The 20,048-nt window shown below is 39.4% G+C and overlaps 4 protein-coding genes across 7 annotated transcripts; 2 read left to right on the top strand and 2 right to left on the bottom strand.

Annotated features, from left to right (window-relative positions):
* Positions 1 to 106: 106 nt before the first annotated feature.
* On the bottom strand, positions 107 to 9,427 carry LOC139104261 (mucin-17). Of its 3 annotated transcripts, XM_070659635.1 has the most exons (11): positions 8,490 to 9,422; positions 7,941 to 8,052; positions 7,516 to 7,790; positions 7,341 to 7,444; positions 6,929 to 7,226; positions 6,736 to 6,856; positions 5,930 to 6,077; positions 4,649 to 5,652; positions 3,028 to 3,595; positions 2,378 to 2,939; positions 107 to 2,269 (listed from the first exon to the last, which is right to left on the bottom strand). In XM_070659635.1, the coding sequence occupies exons 1-11, from the start codon at positions 8,908 to 8,910 to the stop codon at positions 2,100 to 2,102; spliced, it is 3,783 nt and encodes a 1,260-aa protein (XP_070515736.1). In that variant the 5' UTR covers positions 8,911 to 9,422; the 3' UTR covers positions 107 to 2,099. The 3 variants fall into 3 exon arrangements, with proteins under 3 accessions (XP_070515736.1, XP_070515735.1, XP_070515734.1); XM_070659634.1 differs by having other exon boundaries at positions 7,341 to 7,399; positions 7,516 to 8,052; positions 8,490 to 9,427; XM_070659633.1 differs by having other exon boundaries at positions 7,516 to 8,052.
* A 465-nt stretch (positions 9,428 to 9,892) lies between these two features.
* Positions 9,893 to 12,860, top strand: LOC139104279 (G patch domain-containing protein 2-like). 2 transcript variants are annotated; one of them, XM_070659669.1, is made up of 5 exons: positions 9,893 to 10,087; positions 10,685 to 10,860; positions 11,149 to 11,503; positions 11,577 to 11,779; positions 11,856 to 12,860. In XM_070659669.1, exons 1-5 carry the CDS (start codon positions 10,068 to 10,070, stop codon positions 12,566 to 12,568), a joined length of 1,467 nt encoding a protein of 488 aa, XP_070515770.1. In that variant the 5' UTR covers positions 9,893 to 10,067; the 3' UTR covers positions 12,569 to 12,860. The 2 variants fall into 2 exon arrangements, with proteins under 2 accessions (XP_070515770.1, XP_070515771.1); XM_070659670.1 differs by lacking the exon at positions 9,893 to 10,087 and adding an exon at positions 10,228 to 10,515.
* A 172-nt stretch (positions 12,861 to 13,032) lies between these two features.
* Tim9a (translocase of inner membrane 9) lies at positions 13,033 to 13,909 on the bottom strand. Its single transcript, XM_070659713.1, has 2 exons — positions 13,597 to 13,909; positions 13,033 to 13,469 (listed from the first exon to the last, which is right to left on the bottom strand). The coding sequence occupies exons 1-2, from the start codon at positions 13,645 to 13,647 to the stop codon at positions 13,242 to 13,244; spliced, it is 279 nt and encodes a 92-aa protein (XP_070515814.1). The 5' UTR covers positions 13,648 to 13,909; the 3' UTR covers positions 13,033 to 13,241.
* Positions 13,910 to 15,306: 1,397 nt separating this feature from the next.
* Positions 15,307 to 18,315, top strand: LOC139104000 (uncharacterized). The gene is made up of 3 exons (XM_070659218.1): positions 15,307 to 15,465; positions 15,740 to 16,154; positions 16,434 to 18,315. The coding sequence occupies exons 1-3, from the start codon at positions 15,460 to 15,462 to the stop codon at positions 16,532 to 16,534; spliced, it is 522 nt and encodes a 173-aa protein (XP_070515319.1). The 5' UTR covers positions 15,307 to 15,459; the 3' UTR covers positions 16,535 to 18,315.
* The last annotated feature ends 1,733 nt before the right edge of the window (positions 18,316 to 20,048 follow it).

Below are 20,048 nucleotides of genomic sequence, written 5' to 3' on the forward strand. Positions count from 1 at the left end.
AATGCCGGGAGCGATATGAATTTCGGAACGTTCGCTACAAATTGAAGTGAAAAATTCATATTCTGCGAAACGTATATATACATATTATATAATTGACATATATATATAAAAGTTAATTTGTTTTTGTAATTTTTTTTCTCTCTCTACACTTTGCACGTTCTTGACATGATTTAAATAGAATTAGATTAATTAGAAATACATATAATTATAAATAAAGATTAACCATATGTAATAAAAATATTATACAATGTTTTCTTCTATATCTGCGTTTGTATCTTTTTTTTTTCTACGTATTTAAATTTGCGTCTCGAATGTCTTCCGTCAAATTTTACAAACAATTTTTATAAAGCTATGTTATACATTTTTATTGTCTTTATAAAAAATGTACGCATAAATGTTTTATACATAAAGACATATGTATAAAATTATTAATTATAAATACGTATATATTTGCGTATATGCACATGTGCATATACGAGTAAGTATGTATTTATACGATTTATATTTAAAAAGAAAAGAAAAAAGAAAGTTTTTCTCAAATCTTCACAAATACCTAACATTTACAAATCATATTAATGCAAATAGCATCACTACGTTACATATATAATTCGTTAACGTAAAGATAACGTCTGTTTAACATTGAGACATATTACCGAAGTTGAATGCAACAAAATTTAATACAATAAAACATAGCGAATACAAATGAATTTTCGCGCTGCAAAGCAAAAAATAAAAATTCTATAAAACGATCAAAAAATATAAATAAAACTATGTTATGCAACGAAGTACATATTTTATTTCTTGTACTAAAATTTTACCTGTGGAATTTAAAATAATAATTTTAGTTTAAAAAAAAAATTTACTAAAATGGGAAAGTTTATAAATATATATATATGCACACAGGTTCGTCTGCAAAATAAATTACGGTGATTTATATTGATTACAATATAATTTTAATATATCCAATTCATATAAATTATTTAAAACGTTAATTTTGTGTAATTCTAATATGCTATTTCCTTACCATATAAAATATATATCTCTTCCTTTCCCTTCTAATATATTTTTTAATGCCATACTCAACGAAACAAAGAATTAAATTGCGTCTTATTAAGAGTATAGAAGTAATTATTGAAAACTTAATTATACATATTTTGTACTCAATATATGTATATATATATATATCAATATATATATAAATTCATGAATATTTTAATAACATTATATTTGATTATGTATTGTGCATTGAAATAAGTATATTACATGTTCTACACTATCCAAAATTTTGCCGTAGTTCCTTTGCAGCGCAAAACTCGTATCCTACACATTAAAAGACATTACAGATACAATCATATTATAATATGTATATAATATATTTTATACAGTCTAATCTCTAAATAGAGCCATATAGATCATACGATCTTTTTCTGTTACTCCAGTGGTAGTTTGATATTATATAAAATAAAATTATAAATTTACGAATTATTTTACTGAATTGCCTTGTGGGTATTATAAAAGAAGACCAACGTCTCCAACACTCGAGCATTGAATAAACAATTTTTTTTACTTATCTTTTTCTTGTTAATATATGTAATTTTATAAATATTAATATCTCACCAGAAGAATTCAAAACATTTATATATATATATATATCGGCATATAACCGAATTCGATAACTTTCAACGCAGGTACACATCACAGCAACTCTAATAGTACAAATATGTACGATTTCTATTCCCTTTGAGAAAATAAAATCGTGACGTATAAAAGTCAGAATTTTATTGGATTAAATTATCCCATACCAGGGTACCAGCTTGTCGTATCATATTGCCTACGGCAAAGATGGTGCATGATACATGGTCCCACGTGTTTATCACAAAACCATTAAATATACCGCAGTGTGTACCGATACGTTGTCAAGGGTCATTAATCGTTGAAGATCATAAAACTCATAGTACATAAATTATCTAAGTTGCTTTGAAAAATAACAGATATAGAAGCACAGATGCTGTATAGTCAGTTTTACAAAAATCTTCAACTCTCGTACTTTAATTTTGTTTGGCCTATTCGAGCTCGTCGCAGTATCATCTCGTTCGTCTTTATTGAGAGGTGGTATCGGAAATGCTCTGCCGCCACGTGGCATGAAAGGGAATTTTTAAAATTTTAACCCGCGTTTTGGGTAATGCGGTTAAAAGAAGCTTCTGCAATTTTGGCAATGGTAAAATATCAACTTGTGGACTCCCTGAATGTGGCTGTTGCTTGTCATCACCTAAAATAATTAAATGTTTTACAATATATTTAATCATAAAAATTATATCTGAAAATAATGACGCTAATAATAATTAGCTGCTGAAGATGTTGAACTAGCTTTACATACTTTTTTGGTTCTCATTTTCGTCCTCAATATCCCCGATTAATCTTAAGCAGGGAACAGGTTTTAACACTGGTATGGAATCCCCAGTAACCTGTCGATTCATAAGGTTGCACTGATCAACGAACAGTTCCGTAACTCTGAGTAATTCGAGCGTCACACCCCATATGAAATGTGTTAAATTATCTGACAATTCTGTGACACCTCCGAGCACCATGTTATTAGACGTCGCCGACTGTGATATGTAAGTCGGTATAATCAATAATCTTTTAATGTTTTTGCAGATAGCAAGGCATTTATCGAAACCATTTTTTACGTCAAAGTTAACCAATTCCATTTGACTTAAATTTTCCAATTTCGATACACCTTCAAGGATATCGAATGTACAACAAGATCCTTGACCTTTTTCAAGTCTAAGGCGTTCCAATTTATTTAATTTTATTAAAACAGTAGTTCCAAATTTGTCAGAAAAGTCGGAACATTCACCCAATTCTAACGTCTCTAAATTTGTTAACGTTTGTATAACCTCGATCTTTTTCTTCCCAAGTTCTTTAACTGACGTCAAACTCTGTAAAAGAAATAATATATTACCATTATATAATTTTCTAATATTAAATAATCAAATAAAACAAATATAATAACAATTATATTCTTACCAGTTGTGTCAAATGTTTTAAATTCTTTAAAGGTGTAAGATCTTGCTGTAGTGACATTCCAGTTATTGCTTTAAGTCGGAGTTCTTGACATCGACTCAAATTCCCGATCGATTCTAATGTGAGGGAGTCACACTTAATCGACATTGCACTGAAAACTTCTAATTGCGGACAACTTTTAATAACTTCTTCTACAACCATAACGGGGCATCTGCATAATTCAAGTTTCACAAGACTGGTCACTCGTGGTATAACCGTCAAGAATTTATTCCAGATGTTGTCGGATTCTCCAGCAACTAGCATTTTCCTGAGATCTAGATGTTGCGTTCCACGTCTCTGTAATGTATCCGCCAGGCCATCCCAGTCGGTTACTTGACTGTTCTTCATTCGTACAGTTTTCCATAGAGATGGATGTGCCGCGAGATCACGCCACATTTTACAAACTCGCGCGGCTCGCAATAATTCTTGGACCTTAAGATATTGAAAAATACGCAGTAGAGCATGATAACCAGCGCAAACTGATGTCAAAAAGTTTTGTTGTTGCTCCAGTTCTTGTTGATTTTGCCTTCTCCTGAAAAATATTAAAGAAAAATACGCATTTTAAAAACTTGATATTTTTTACGTTTGAGAACTCGCGTACCGCACATCAAAAAGCCAACTTATTCTATTAAAATTGATAAAAGACCAGAGTTTATTTTTCAAGAGGCTTTTAAAAACGTGATAATCAAAAATTTTTTACTACATGCCATGATTTTCGGTATAAAAAGCCTCCGTTAAAAATAATCTCTAATCAAACATTTACATAATTTGATCACGAGAAAGTAATGGTTCGAAATAAACAAATATATCTAGAAATAAAAAGAATATAGAATTGGAGGTAAAGGATCGTGAGAATTTATGGGAAAACGCACTAAGTTTTTGTTTCAGCTCGCACACATGTCTTTATATCTGCAAATATAAAAAGTAAAAATGAATTAGATTTTTCCTATTGAAGCACTTATTAGTAACTTTGTAATTGCAGCATGAATGTAAACATTGATATATATTATACATAAATGTGCATTTTAACATCAAATAAAAATTAATTTACCTTGATGCTACAATTACAGAAAATACCAAGACAACCAACGGGTGCGCCTTTTATTAATTTTTCACATTTGTTGTAAACTTGGCCGTATTTCTAAGAAGCTAAGGCAGTGTGCTTCGGTCGTCAGATAAAATCAAATTCATTTTTAATGCTGGATTTTTATATTTTCAAATATAAGCATCAGTATATATATTGCATTTACAATTTTATATCATAATTATTCACAATACTAAAATATTTGTTGTATTGTGATATAAAAAGACTTCATATACAACCCTAAAATGTTTTATAATGTGAAGTCTAATATACAAGATTTTATATAAAAAATAAAAGAATATATAACGTTTTTTTTATATATGAAGCGTGGATTATAAAGTTAATTTTACTAAACTATGTAATTGTAATAACTTGTAAATACAATATGTACACAAAGCAACTGCCAAAACCTCAAAAGAGAGTCGCCGTAACGTAAATTATATAAAAAAATATTCTAAGAAATGTAAAATAAAAAAACCTGTGCAAAGAACGTAAACTTACTTGGTAGATTTAGTTGTTACTGTAACAACTGTATTTGATAATGGCTCTTGCCGATCTATTTTTAATGTTTCAGATTCTATACTTGCTTCAAAGACGTCTGTTTTTGTCGTATGTACTGGCGTATGTACTGGTGTTTCTACTGGTGTTTGTACTGGTGTATCCACTGGCGTATTCACCGGTGTATGTACTGGTGTACACACAGATATACTTTCAAGTGACTTGGAAATTAAATCTGTTTTTACTTGCTCTGGAACGAAATCTATATTGGCAGTAAAAGATTCGTTTTCGGATATAATTTCAACAGAAGTATCTGTTTTAGAAAGAATTTCAACAGAACTGTCTGTTTTAGAAATATTTTTACTATCCTTGTCTTTATCATCGTATGTTTCAGTCATTTCAGTGGTAATAGGAGATACAAGATCTGTTTGATAAACTGCATCTTTCGGAATATCTTTATCTGGTGTAACATCGATTTTTTCAGACGTATCAGTATTTAAACACAAAGGTGCACATAAGTTTGATGAGGAATTATCTGCTGTATTCAAAGCATTGGTAAATGAGCCATCTTGAAGCATCGGCGGTTTATCACCAATTTTGTCTGGTTTTACTGTTATAGCTGGTTGGACGGCCATTGCATTATTTTTTGGTACTACAATGTATCTTTTACCACCCATCACAGCAATATTCTGAGCCGGTTTCGGCATGGTGCCATCATGACTTTGCAAGAATTCATTTTCCGTCTGAGGAAACCAAGTGCTTTCCTTTTTATCTATAGCTGAAGACGAATTTGATACTGAAGATATTTTAGCAGTTTTAGAAGAATTTCTCGTTTGCACTTCTGCACCCTCCGGTTTCGGAATTCTTTGTAATTTTGGAGGAGACGAAGTAATCTGATGTTTTGATTTCGAATTCTGTGCACCTAACATGCTAATTGGGATCAATGGAGGTGGTGTTAAAGACGGATTATTCGACATATGAGATTCTTTAACATCCGGCTGACAATTCTACAACAGATTAATTTTTATATAAGCATTATAAAAATATGAATTAATTTAATATTAAAGTTATTCAAACATATAATTTTATTATTTTTTATTTTATTATTTAAAAAATAATTTTTTAATTAAATAAACGGATTTATTTTCAGTTTATTTGCTTAAAAAAAAAAAAAACAACTTTTACAATTAAAAAATAAAGCAAAACGAAAATCTTTAGATGTCGAAAGCAATCAAAAGATTAAAAATATATTGAAGTTGTTAGTGTACTACGAAGTAAACCTACCTTGCAGACATATTCATCATTGCCTGCAAATTCCATGCCTTCGACGCATTCAGGATGATACAAACAAAGACATACTCGACATTGTAAACTTGGTATTAACCCCATACTTGTTGAACACCTTATGCTGCACGGCTCTTGAACTTTGGGCCTGGAAGATGTGCGTTGATCGGGAAAGGAATTAAGGAAAAAACGCAAGAGTTCCATTAAGGGTGAATGAAATAGGATAAAAAGGAAAAATAGTGACATAATATTATAGACATAATAGAATAAAAATTATAGACATAATAAATTTTCCACTTATCCAACAATTTTTATACATACACATACTATATTGCATGTGTTTTAAAATTATGTTTATTTAATCAGTGTAATAAAATTGATAAATTTTACGTAATTTAATTATAATAAATAAAATAAAATATAATATAATATAATACAATGTATTATATTATAATATAATTTTAAAAATTCCATATTTGTCATAAATAGTCTGTAAAAAAAGTAAAATATAAAACTTTCATTTAGAGTAAGAAAATTATCTCGAAAATTTAGTCACAACTTTCAAATTAATTTTTTATTTTAGTTAAAAAAATTTTTAATTAAAACGCTTTTCGTTTAAAATCAAAGAATAAATTATATATATTAAGTAACCAGAATTTTTATGTTCATTATATGTTATTTTTTATTAACCCGTAAAAAAATTTTATTTTCCTGATAAAAATAAAATAGGTAACGTCGAAGTTATTTAAGTGGTAAGGTATTAAAAGACTATAACAAAAATAAAATTAAATAATTAAAATACTCACGTCAGCGATCTTTTTGTTTTGACTGGAATAACCTTCTCCAGTGGCTGTTGACTTCTCCTAGAATTTGCTGTACTCCTCTGAGGTGGAAGCATCTCACTTTCTTCGACTGGCGTTTTCATTTCTGTTACGCAAATTACAGAATAAGATCATGTTTTAATTAAAATGTATATAATAGCTTGATGTAAGAACGTACTTATTTGAGGAGTTTTCTTGATTGTTGCTTTTGTTTTATATGCTGGTGATGCTGATGCTTTTGTCACTTTAGTTGTTTTTGTAGGTGCTGATACAGATGCAGGAACAAGTTTCGAAGTTTCTGCAGGTGTAGGTACAGGTGCAGGAGGTTCTTGTGTCGCTTGTTTTCTCGATGTGCTAGGTTCATGTAACAATTTTCTTGCTACAGGTTCTGGTTTTTTTGGTGTAGGCTCCGGAGGTGTCTTTTTTATTGCCATAAATTTCTTAGCATACTTCTTTGCAGATCCACCTTTAGATCCCTACAATTTTAAATATATATTAACTCGATTTTCTTTTAAATACTTTAAAAAAATAATTAAATTAATATATTATTTTTATTTGTAACAATAAATATATTAAAGCTAAAAACATACCCGAAATCGTTTAGCATCTCGAATAACTTCTTTTTCCGGATCATTTAATCCAATAGGTTCTTTAAAGAATGTAAAATTGTCAATGGTCAATTCCTTTGAATTAACTGCAACAAAGATTATAAATTTAATATACAACTGATTCAATTGTATAATAAATTTATCTAATTATACTTACGAGATTCCGCGACTTCTCTAAAACTCCTAACTTTTTTCCCCTTTGGTGTGTAATAATATATATCAGCCATTTTTTTGAAGGAAATATCTTGACTAGCTCTAAACACTAATTCTCGTTTCCATCCATATTTAAACGGCTCTTTGTATAAAGGATTTGACATATCAACCGGAGTTTTGTGCTTCCCTCCTGGACTTGCACCACCAGAAACAAGACTTGTTTTTGATTTTTGAGATGTTGCCGAGGGACTACTTGCCGCTGATGACGAATTGACCGATCTATTGGAAGTCATATCAAATTTGTTTGGCTCGTTTTCAGAATCTATACTATTTGCTATAAGAGAATCTGTTTCTGATTTATCAGATTCTTTTTCTTTTTTAATTTTTGTCATATCAAAGTGTTGAAAACTATCTGTTTCGTAAACATACATTTTTACGTCATCAAAATCTTGACTATCATCGATCTTTTCTCTAGCATCAAAAAACCGCGTGGAATATTTCGCACGTTTTGCAAGTTGTGCTTCTGCTATTTCCGCTTCAGCTGAAAATTAAATATATTAAATTTATAATTATTTAATACAAATAGAAACCATTTTAACAAATTAAACAAAATAATTTTTCTAAATTTAATTCTTTGCTATACTTCATCACAAGATACAAACTAAATATATTTTTCTTTCTCACAGACATTTTTTATTTAGTAATAATTACATGTCCTTCTGTTTTTATTACTCATTAAATTTCAAGAAAGACAAAACACATTAGTTTAAGTCGTTAAATAGAAAGCTTCCTGCAGATTTTCTTTAAATTAGCAATAATTAAAAATTAAAAAAATCTCGAGGCAAAACGATTTTATCGAGTGTCCCACCTACCTCTCTCTCTTTACTTAAAAGAAATGTAAAGAAATTAAAAATTATTTTAAGACATAATTAAGCTTATTGCCGACTATCGAAGAGCAATCAAATTGGCGACTCTTACCAATGAGCTTGTTCAGAACGTGGCTGCCCGGTTGCTGCAGTTCAAGTCCCTGGGAATCGAAGCCGTTGAACTCCTCGGACTCTTCGGAGCTGGCGTCCTCGTAATCGGAGAATTTGCGCTTGCGCCCCCGTGTCCCAGGTGCATCGGCCGCGTCGGACTCCATCGAGTTGGCCTTGAACTTTCTCATCCTCCTCCGCGGTGACGTACCGTACTTTCTAGGGAAGCCCTTAAGCTCGCCGTTAATCTCCTGCGTGTCCGTATTACCCGCGGCCGTCACTTGCGCCTTGTCGCTCGTGTTCTGCGTCTCCGTGACTATCATCACCGCGTCACCCTCACCACCACCATCACCGCCGCCGCTTTCGAGGTTAGAATCCTCGCGCGATGCCGCGGCGTTCCCGCCATTAATACTCGCGCCGTCCATCACGGAGCCAAGCGGCCGCCGACGTTCTCGCTCGCTGAGCTCTGGCTTTCACGCCGATCGAAACGAGGGTCAACTCGTCGGTATACCTTCGCCCGGGGCACCAGTCCGCGATTCCGAGACTCCGATAGACAATTGATCAAGCGTAGCTGTACTCCGCTTGCTTCCGCTCGTCTAATTCCTCCTCCACCGTTCCTCGACGCCGGATTAGCGCGCGTCCTCAAAGCCCCTTCGCGACCCTCGCGTCGTGCCGCCGCAAACGCGCGCTCATCTCATCTGGCCCCCGCGGGGTACGAGCCGCGCATGCGCAGTTAGCTCTACGCGCTATTTACACAATCCGCGCTCGTCGGACACGTCCAGCGAGCGAGCCGCGGTGCATCGCGTCGTCCTGGTACACTACTTCACTCGCGCCGGGTCGACGTTGCATTCGCGCCCGAGGCCTACAATTTCCACGCGAACGATCGGCGCCAAGCACACGGAGAACACCTCGCGAAGCGTCGTCGCGTCCGCCCTGCGCAACGGACCTCCGGAAATGGCCGTGCCAGCGGGCTCAAACCGCATTTCCAGTGCCCGGGGCGCCTCGCGCATGCGGTCTCACCTCGCGACGCTCCCCGATCGTTTTCGGAACGCATCCGATCATCGTTGCCTTCGACTTTTTTTTCCCGGACGTCGTAGGAGTAAAACGAGGATACTTTTTCATCTCAAAAATTCGAAGTATGAAACAAACTTCTATTCCTCTCGTTAAAAGAATTCCAAACTCGAGGAAGAATTCGTTTTTACATCAGGTCCTACCTTTATTCGTTGTTCAAGCGAAAGAAATGACGTAAAAAGGCGGGAGGTGTTTGTCTAGCCTTTTGAACTTCTAAAAAGATAAAAAAGAATAAAAAAAAAGTATATAAAAAAGAAAGAAACAGTCAGTCTACGATAGACGCGTTCTCATGAAGCGGCCGATGCATTTACCAACACAAGCGCGATTCCGCACGCGAGAGCGGTGCCGTTCGTTTACCTTTAACGCGACGTGTGCGGGCATACGTTAAGGTGGAAAACAGTTCGGCAGCTTCGACGTGGGTCGCGCACCCGATTTACCCTTTTCACGGCTCGGCCCAGGACGGACGCGACAACGCGCACGACAATGAGACAGCTCTGAGCGCGCGGCACTCATGGACATTACTTGCAAGAGGTGAGAGCGGCAGGATGTTACGTATACCGTCACGCACGCCGACGACGGGAGTTAAAAGGCCCCCCGACGCAATCGCGATTTGTTTTGAAACCCCCTCCTCGGACGATTGACGTGTCCGAGATGGACAGCGCTTCTTCTCGGCGCCGCGGTCCGCCTCTCCTCGTCACCGCCCGCCGCGAAATCCGTCCGAGAGTCGTTCTTGCCCCCGTCGGGGAAATGGAGCGCGAATTAATCGAAGCCACGGCGTAGATCGCGAACGGCCGCGCGTATCCCCCGGATCGGACGCGAACGGGCGAAGCTCTCGCGTGACGACGCTACCGCGGCCGCGACGCTCGCGAATCAATACTCGCCGTGAACGAGGAAGTCGCACTTAGCCGCGCAACCGAGGCGAGAATGCGGCTTGCAGAGCCGCGGTTTTAAAGTAAAATGTAATTAAATGCCGCACGTCGCGTCGGCGAACGACATCGCGAAACGGTAGAGCGTACCAGTCGCCATGTAAATTTCTACAAGGCGATACGCTGGCCGCGTTAATCCAGGCGCGACTTATCCGCCCGAATCGGCTAAAACGCTCCTAATGGGTTTCTTTTTTGTTTTCAGCAAAAAACGCGTCCTTCAAATGGAGCGTGTTCTGAAAGCAGTACCGGCGGATTTAAGAGTAAAAATGGAGGCTCTTGTGCACGACTTGACTTTGGCACTGGAGGAGAGCAGCAACAGTGCGAATCTCAGACGCAGATGGGGCATCAGGAGGAGAGCCCGGTCCACAGGGAATATTCGTAAGTGAACAGCTCGATGCCGCGTTAGAAACCCATCTGTCAAGTGAAGAGTATCGTCGGAGTTAAAATAACAAAAACGTTCTAATTGCGTAAGGTATTCTAATTACAGTTTATTTCTGTCAGGCATGCAGGTCGGATCTGTTTGTCAAGATTAGCTTTGTAAAGACCCATTTTGACAGAATAAAGAAGTCTAATTCCATTAGTTGCATGTAATCCCCGAGTATTAAAAGTAACGCATAACACCGTTCTCCAGTATTATATCGATTAAAATGTGTGATACCTTTGCAGCGGCGTTAAGCATGAACAAACATTCGGACGACAGCTCATCTTCCATTTGCGAAATTCGCATTCCGAAAACTGCCAACGTTTCGAAGTACCAATCTGACAGTGACGACACTAATCAGACCAAACGCTTCGCACACTTTCCGAACTTAAATAACGTCAGTAATATCGAGAGCGATTCTGTGAACGAAAACTTCGTTCCAAGAGCTAACACTAGACGCAAGAGGAAATTCAAAAAGATGGCAATCGACTCCGATTCTAACGCGTCCACTTCTCAAGCAGTGGCAATCATGTCGACGTCAACATTCGGTGGAAAAAAGCGCATCTTTCGCGATTGTAAAAACAGATACGGCGCTATATGGTAAAACATAAAACACACTGTTTATCTTTTCGATTCGCAACAAGGATATATTAGCGTTATTTGCAAATTCCAGGTGTGGAAAACGAAAAAGATCGTGTAGGGAACGTTCAATAGACTGCGAGATGAGGGTACCCAAGCCAACGAAAGCTGCGAAGCCGAAAAATCGGGATAAAATGCAAGGCGAAGACACTGTGGATTGTTCTCGTATATCTAGTTCCAGTATTTCATCTAGTGATTCGGAGGCGGGTCTCATTACAAACGACGAAGATAGAGAAGGCATGTGAAACACCGGGATAATAATAAATGTGAATCTCGCACAGCATATTATAAATTATATACTTAATTTTTGCAGGAGATGACGAACAGTCGGATTGGATCGGAGAGTCAAGTTGGCGAGACGATGGAGAAAGTACCAGCGACGACAAAGGCACGTCGGACTCTGCCTTTCAAATGATATTACATGGCGAGCATTCGGTTGCGGAAGCTAAGAAAAACTACAGACAACGAATACAACGCATTCGCGAGGTCTACATGAGCGGTAGAGAAATCCGTGCTGGACGACGTCACGTCGACAACAAGCCTGGCTACTCTATCATAACGTCGGCCAACGAGAAGGTCTCGCGGTTCCTGCAAGATCCCACTCAGAGCGAGCTGAAGCTCCATCCTATGCGACAACCCGAACGAGAAAAATTACGAAGGCTTGCGAACTTGTACAGTTTAAGCATGAAAGGCGATCAAGGCTGTCCGATATTATATAAAACACGACATACTACACAGGCCGTGTGCGTAGATCAAGTATCATTAAACAGATTCTCAGACTACAAAAGACTTCGTAAAACACCTCCGAACTCGCCGAACTCAGACACGACGATGCAAACAGAGGATCCTCAAATTTCCAGTACAAGCTTTAGCCCACAGATTATAAATCAAACACAACATAACTTGAGCTCCGTACAGGCAAATGTACAAACATTTTCTTCATTCGAATGGGAAAGCGAAAGTATGGACATTGAAGTACAAGGAAAGCCAAAGTTTCCAGATTTTGGACATTCCAAATCTAGTTAAATATATATATATATAAATATATATATATATATTTGTTTTTTTTCCGAAAAATGTATATATAAATATTAACTATTAAGTCAATGACTCGCGTACACTTGATACGAAACTATCGTGTCTCTTGATATGTACACATATAAGCAAGTTTTTGTATAAATTATATTATTAAAATTGCAAATGTTAATAGTCGTAACAACTACGTATTGCAAAAAGAGAATTATATAAATAAGTATTTTACTGTAGCCTTTGATCGATGAATAAATCTCTATACTTATTCATATTACAAATTATAAAAGTTGTAATATTTATATGCAGATGTTATATAACTAATGTAAGATGAATTATAGTGCATCTAAGAGTAATGTGATTCAAATTCACTTTTATATAAAAATTAAGTATAGTTCTATAACATATATATTAATCCCATCCCTTCCATAATTTACATGTTAAATATTCAAATTACTATATATTATAGTACATAATTTATTGTACAATTAATGTTTTTTAAATTACAAAATAAAATAATATTTTTCAACCTTAAACAATTACCTATCAAACTAAATGGATTATACATCACGTAGGTAACTTAAAAAACATATAATTGTTAATTGCAATGATAAGATATTATAATGAAAATATTGAATAAAAACCTTTCATCTATAATTTTAATGCAAAGCTAACTCGTTTGACCTTGCCTTCGAGCTGCTAAGATATTTTCATTAGCAGTTGTTTGAAACTCTTGGAAACGCTGGGACACCCTTTGATTCATCTTCAAGTACTTTTCCATGCAGTTAAGAGCACATTTCTCCTCCTTGGGTCGAACCTCTCGTGTGGTAAAGTCAGACACACAGTCGACGAAGCAAATTTCAGACAATTTATTGTATGAAGTCAAGAAGTCTCGAAACTGCAAAACAAAAATAGCATATTAATTAGATTATACATATATAACATCGAGAACGATTAATGTAACTCACTGAAAATTTGCAATCTTAAAACTGTTTAGCAAAATTTTTACTGCAGGGAATACATACAGATTTAATTTGATCGACATCTGGCACGTCAGTCGGGACTTGCATTGCCATTATTAAAGTTTAATATTGCGCAAAATATATCTGCTAATTTCTATTTAAATTCCACGCTCTCATAAATACCGCATCTAAGTTAGGGTGAGAAATTCTGGGTTCCGCCGTGCGCTTTTAAGGTTAGAAACGAACATGTGCGCACAGTACGTGCATGTAAGTACATACAGTTATAAAAACGTTGTTTCGCGAACGCCGAAGTAAATAATAGTGACAAATATGAAATTAAGTATCCTCATTATTTCGCATACATTTTCATACATATTTATTGCGTTTCCGACAGAAACAAAATCAGCCTCGACTTTTCTTTTTTTTTTTTGTTTTCTTTTTAAATTCCATTAGACATTACAGAACGCGCGCGTCATTTACTTTTGCTTTGTTACATTTAATAATTTTCGGCAACGGAATACGGATATATATTTATTTTATATGGCACTTTAAGCACCTTTCATTCTTTTAAATGTAATTTAAACGTACATTCGGATAGTGTTACATTAATTTCTTTAAATAGTTATTATCTAGCTTCCTATTGGCGTTCACAAAAGCCATTCACGCTCGACGAAGGTTTCGCTTCTTGCTGGTTGGCAGCACTACATTTGAACGGATACTGAATCGCCGTTAGGAGAACCGTCCGGCAAATTGGTACGTATACCTCGGCGCATATATCGCTCTCGTATTCGGGATTTTTTAACGCGTTATATCGGAAACTTTTAGCCTTTCCAAGCGTCTTATCGATCGGATCTTCGAAGGAGCGAAGAAAGGAAGCGAGAGAGACACGCGAAAAAAACAATATACAGGAATCTCGTCCGCGCGCGAGTACCCGATCCAGCTGCCCGGCGAGTCGCAGCTGCATTCAAAAGGTGAGTTTTGCGGAGAAATTTTCGGCCGGGAGCCGCACGCGCGGCGAAAGTCGAATGCCCGGCCGGAATCGACGATATTAGCGAGTACGACGCGGCAGATGTGCCGTATCGGCGATCGGAGGCGCGAAAGGGCTATGTCGCTCGTCTATCGCGCGCACCATTTTGCTTTCGAAGAAAAAAAAAAAGATTAACGACGCGGCGTCACATCGCGCTATGTATTCAATAAAGTACTCAGTCTCACGACGAATACTCAAAAAAAATACCATTTTGTCGACAGGAATTGCCTCCGAAGACGATCCCGATGAAGACACCTTCGCTCCGATTATGTATATTACGACAGAGAAGAAGCACCGATTGTTAAAGAAAGAAAAAAAACGCCATGGTAATTTAATTAAAAAAATTTAATTTCGACGCGAGCTGTAAAGATCGATGTGAAGTAGATCTCGCGAGAGCCTTCGGTTCTCGTTTCGAAGCCCGGGGTTCACGTAAGGGGCGGAAAATCGAGCATCGAGTCGAATAGAGTGGATTTTTGTCACTCAGCTTAGACGGGTTCCCGTAGCGCACGTTCCGCACGACCATCCTCGTAACGTTTCGCCTCCGTTACGGTAGCGCGAGCCCAGGACAGCTGACAGCCGAGGGGGTTTCCTCTCTCGACGGGGCCCCGGGAACGCCGCACGTTCTGAAACACGCTTGGAGTTCACCTGCGATGAACTTCGGGGCAGTCGTGCCGCGTACTAAATTCACCGTGTCCCGCCGTGCCCGTCCGCCAACATATTTCTCCGAATTTCGCGCGATAATTAGGAATAAATGGAGTGCTTCGTTTTTTAGAGTACACGAGGACGGAGAAGGCGAGGAGGATGATGTATCGGACGATTGTTTACCACGCTAATTCGCGCCACAACATCGCCGCGAATTTATAACCTCCGCTGTTAACGCTGCCGACTACGCCGCTGACATGATTGTAAGTTATGGCGATTCGCCCTGATTTCGATTTAATTCCTTCCTCCCGATGTGCTTTTTGTCGAGGAGATATATCACACTTGTCACAACACGTGGAGAAACTCGACGATAAAGCAATAAAATTAAAAGAATATTTATTAGAATCTTGCTCCGATGTCGCGGTAATAGTATTTGCCATGGAGAATAATTTTTCTAAGTTTAATTCATAAAAAAAAATTTTTTTATTTGTATCCTGACCTACTACTGTTTTCTTATTTTGTGTTGCAATTTCGCAGGCAGCTAAGTATCGCGATCGTGGAAGAATCGCTGGCGTAACCTCAAGGAACATTTCCTGCGAGCGACGCGCAAAGTCCAGGCTCGATAGAAAAAAGCCCGTATCCGCAGGAACGTCGTCGCAAAAGACACGGTCGTCGAAGGACGAGGACGCCGTAAAAAGTTGCGCTGCCAAGTCGCGAGGCCTCCGCGAACGGCGGCTTCTTTCGCGAAGAGAAGATAAAATAGTACACGACGACGTGGAACACAAGGCTCGCTTGTCCGACGAGGCCAGCGTCGCCAGCGCGGGCAACAATGATCCGATTTACATTTTACGGAAGGAAATACACGACTGGAGAGTATCTGGTCGGCTAATGGACGAATCTGAGCGCAACTCTCGTCTTTCCGAAGACGAGACGAAGAGGAGTTTTATTCGAGGTAAAATAATAAGCAACAGCGATTAAATTTCACGACGTTATACGTACAACGTCGTATTAAAAAAAGTATCACCTCTGTTTTAATTAAATAAAATTGATATACTCGTCATTTGTAATATGTAATTACTAAAGTAAGTGGTTATAAAAGGCAACATATTTAAATAGAACTACAAACTGAGAAAATTATTATCTAGTTTTCTCATCACAGATTTCAAGATTTATTTTAAAGCCCCGGCCTTAAGGAAAGTCGCACGTAATTATAAATTTTTATAACTTTCAGAGAACCGCTACGAGCCAATTGCCGAAGCTGTACCAGATCCAGGTGTTCTACACGAATTACCGAGCTCCACCACCACCGATCACCTAACGCGGCGCACGTGAGTACATTTAACTTTCTTATCGGAAATACGATCTTTATGTTTATTAAAATTTTATATACGCTTATGCGAAATACGTGAGTTTAGTTCATGGAAGCAAATTATTATCCGGATTATGTGTTAAGATAATGGGCATTTATTAAGGATTCAAAAAATTATACTTTGTAATATATTACGAGGAACAGGAGATGACGATCGCAGATCCTGCTCAGTTGAGTTATAAAATGCTGTTTTCTTTCTCTTTGCGAAACATTCGCATTTTATTCTCGGCAAAGTATCCGCGTGCAATATCCGTCCGCCGCCACAGTCTCTACGGGTAATTCAATCGACTGTTTCATCCCCCATTAATTTTTCTCGCTGCAATAGTTGCGCGAACGATTTTTTTTTTTTCCTTTTTCTTCCCACCGATTGTCGGCGCGGATTGCGTCCGCTCGCTCGCGAGAATTATCAGGGAACAAGTTATTTTCACGCGGCGGCTTACAATAATCCCCGGTCTTTGCCCGGCGCGGTTCACCGGCGCGTCGTTACCCGCCAGTGATTTCTTGCCAGGGTCCTAGGTAGAGCAACGGCTCGAGAGACGAAGTAAGTGAGCTACCGCGACGTTTCCGCTTACCGTGCACGCGCGACGCGTATGACGCGACTTTGTTTTCGCGACTATTTTCATACACGCGACGTTTCCCATATGCACGAATTCGACGAGCCGGATCGGCCCGAATCGGCCACTGAGCAGATCAAGACGCGGTAAGAGAGAAAGAGACGCGCTCGTTACGTAAGTAACTGTAAATAAAGAATGAGAGAAGCACGGCCGGGTGCCTCGTCTCTTCGCCCGCCGCGCTCGCACACCCGCCGAGATCAGGACTACGTCAGCCTGGAATTTTCGAAAGTTTCGTTCACAACCGGTTTTCGGTCGCGCGCACTCGAGACCCGTTCGTGACTCGCCAACGATAATGCCCCTGCCGTGGTAAGATGCACACCGCGTACCGTTCGCTCTGGAAGCCGATCGTCGTTCACCGATCTTTCGTCGTTCTCGCGCTAGCGAAACCTTCCGCAATCGCGAAACATATACCGCGTGTATGTATAATCTCCGCATCTTTTATTTCCGCAACAACCGACGTCGCACTCGTAGAACGTGAAATCGCTACCTAAATATAAACCTGAAAATTAGGTTTTTTTTTTTCTGTTTTATAATTAATTGTTAGATGCAACGGCTCTGTTTCGCACGTAGTTTAAAAAGGAAAAATTATTTCGCAACCTTTATACACCGTAGCGACGCAAGGACCATTCGCAGTACGATTACGTGGAGAAACGAAGCGTCGGCGATTACATTTGCGAGGATGGCTGTCGACATGACGACACGTGCGAGAAACGGTGCGCTCCAACGGACCGCGCGACGGAATTGAAATTCCGCATCGAGGCGACGTAGAGACGCGTAACTTCGTCTCCATGGTCGAGGACGAATTCGGCGATTCTCGGCGCTCTCGTCATTCGAGGCACGACGGCGGTGCCGAAAATACATTTTTACTACACGGTACACGCGAGCCGCATGCGTCCCGGCTTATTAAACGCGAGCCGGCTATTGTTTTCACTAACCTACAGCACTGCGCGTCTCATTATCATCCTTTATTCGTGACGCCACTGTTAAAAAGCCGAAGGACGGGCTCGTCGCCGCGCGCGCGAGCCTTCGCGAAAGCCGCTCGAGACGCGGACCGACGACGTCAACCACCGTCGGTTCACCAAACCGAATCGGATTACTTTTCGGAAACCCACGGGGGCTTGGGGATAATACACGATCGATAGTCGACGCGAAATCTCCTTGCGATCAAACTAATCCGCGTGCCCGCAATATATTCCGCCGACGCTTCGACGCACTGCTTGGTCCCGCAGAAATATCGCCCGGTAATGTAAAATATCGTGCCGACGACTCCGAGCAATTTAATTCAATCTCGACGTGGGCCGCCGAAGGCCGGATGAGAATTAAAAGATTAAGCCCGATGTGGATTCCCCGCGGAATTGAGATCCCGACCTTAAAGGTCTGGGGGATTAAATCCCCGGCGATCGGGGACTCAATTTCAATTTCGTACGAAACAGCGGGTGGCTCTGCGTCGCTTTCTTTCCATTTGTTCGATTTATTTTATTTCATCGTTTTCGCAGATGTTTTCTATATGAAATGCAATTCGGGCGGGGAGGAAACTTTCTGCGGCAGCTTGCAGATTTTAGAATATGACAAACATTCGCGGTATTGAAATCGAAACGGCGACAAAGTAACGCAAACAATGCGCGGGCGGGGTTTAAAATTAGACCGCCGGACGGTCTTACCTAGGTGCCGCGGATTCTCTTCCTCGCGTATTCCGAGGCGTGCTCGGCCCCGTGTCAGCGCTAAAGAGACAGCTTCGTGCAGCCCGCGCAGTCGAGCGCAGTCAGCTCTCATCCGGATAATGATGTAGGTTAGGTTCCCAAGCGGTATATATCGCAAAAATCAACATTCTTCGCGGAGCCGCGCGAGGCTCGCAAAAAGCGTAAACCGGTTTGCCTCGTAAATGGCACACGGGCGTGCGAACGGGAGACACGAACGCGCGCGCGCATGCGGCAGATAAAGGAGCACGGGAGGATGCTCCTTTGTGCAATTCGCTTTTCTCAGATTTCTGCGGTTTTCGGGCAGCGTTAAATCGCGCGGAGTCCGCGGCGTACGGCCGAGGTCGGAGAGGAAAGCGCCGGCGGGGTCCCGCTTAATCTCTCATTTCGAGGACGACACGTCGCGAATTATCTTGGCCGCCGTCAGAATTTTTATCGACCCTCGAATACGAAGCGAATTACGGGAAAGAGGCGGGCAGGTCCCGTTCGAGAGGAAAAAAATCCTCCTCGGCAACCTTGGCGCGAATTCAAGGGGCCTTTGCGGATTTTAGACGCTCGCTGCGCGGCGGATTCTTTCGGCGGCTTGCAGGAGGATCGTTACTCTATTTATATTCGGAACCGGTTTGTCATTTGCCCCAGTTTGCCGACGGTACACTTAACTTACATCCATGGCGGATCTAGACTCGATTTTCCCGATCTGGTATCGCCGTCACGCTTCCCGGCGCGTCCGCGAGAAAAAGGGATATCGAAACATGATTATTTCGTATTAATTGCACAGGAAAGGTGGGAAGAGAGGAATGCAAGTAGCTCGGTACAGGTATTCCTTCCATGTTCCTTCGATGGTTCGCGGGCTGCAAAAACTTTACATGTAACCCCGACGGTGTAACTATGCAGCTCGGCACGCGTCCTGTTAGCCCAGTTTTAAAGCCCTATAGCGTCGACTTCTATCGATATAGATTAACTCTAATTTCGGCCCGACTTGCCTCTCAACTCTTCTGCTTCTAAGAATTGGAACGAGATAAAAGGCGTGCTAAACTAAGATTAAAGTCAATCTACGTGGAGGAAATGAACGTAATGAGACGAACAACGTTGGTCTTTAAGCGTGGTCAAGAGAAGACGGAAAAATTAATTAAAAAAAAAAAAAAAAAAAGAGGAAGATATAGAGA

This window comes from Cardiocondyla obscurior, linkage group LG07, assembly GCF_019399895.1.
Source record: "Cardiocondyla obscurior isolate alpha-2009 linkage group LG07, Cobs3.1, whole genome shotgun sequence".
Classification (NCBI taxonomy): Eukaryota; Metazoa; Arthropoda; class Insecta; order Hymenoptera; family Formicidae; genus Cardiocondyla; species Cardiocondyla obscurior.

Coding starts and splice junctions, on each gene's coding strand:
- Tim9a (XM_070659713.1), bottom strand. CDS start 13,647: ATGGCAATGCAAGTCCCGACTGACGTGCCAGATGTCGATCAAATTAAA. Junction 13,470..13,596: donor ATGTCGATCAAATTAAATCT/GTATGTATTCCC, acceptor TTTGTTTTGCAG/TTTCGAGACTTCTTGACTTC.
- LOC139104279 (XM_070659669.1), top strand. CDS start 10,068: ATGGACATTACTTGCAAGAG. Junction 10,088..10,684: donor ATGGACATTACTTGCAAGAG/GTGAGAGCGGCA, acceptor TTTTGTTTTCAG/CAAAAAACGCGTCCTTCAAA. Junction 10,861..11,148: donor CCGGTCCACAGGGAATATTC/GTAAGTGAACAG, acceptor ATACCTTTGCAG/CGGCGTTAAGCATGAACAAA.
- LOC139104000 (XM_070659218.1), top strand. Junction 16,155..16,433: donor GAAGAGGAGTTTTATTCGAG/GTAAAATAATAA, acceptor TATAACTTTCAG/AGAACCGCTACGAGCCAATT.
- LOC139104261 (XM_070659633.1), bottom strand. CDS start 8,910: ATGGACGGCGCGAGTATTAATGGCGGGAACGCCGCGGCATCGCGCGAG. Junction 6,857..6,928: donor CAAGAAAACTCCTCAAATAA/GTACGTTCTTAC, acceptor TTTGCGTAACAG/AAATGAAAACGCCAGTCGAA. Junction 2,270..2,377: donor CGAAAATGAGAACCAAAAAA/GTATGTAAAGCT, acceptor TAATTATTTTAG/GTGATGACAAGCAACAGCCA.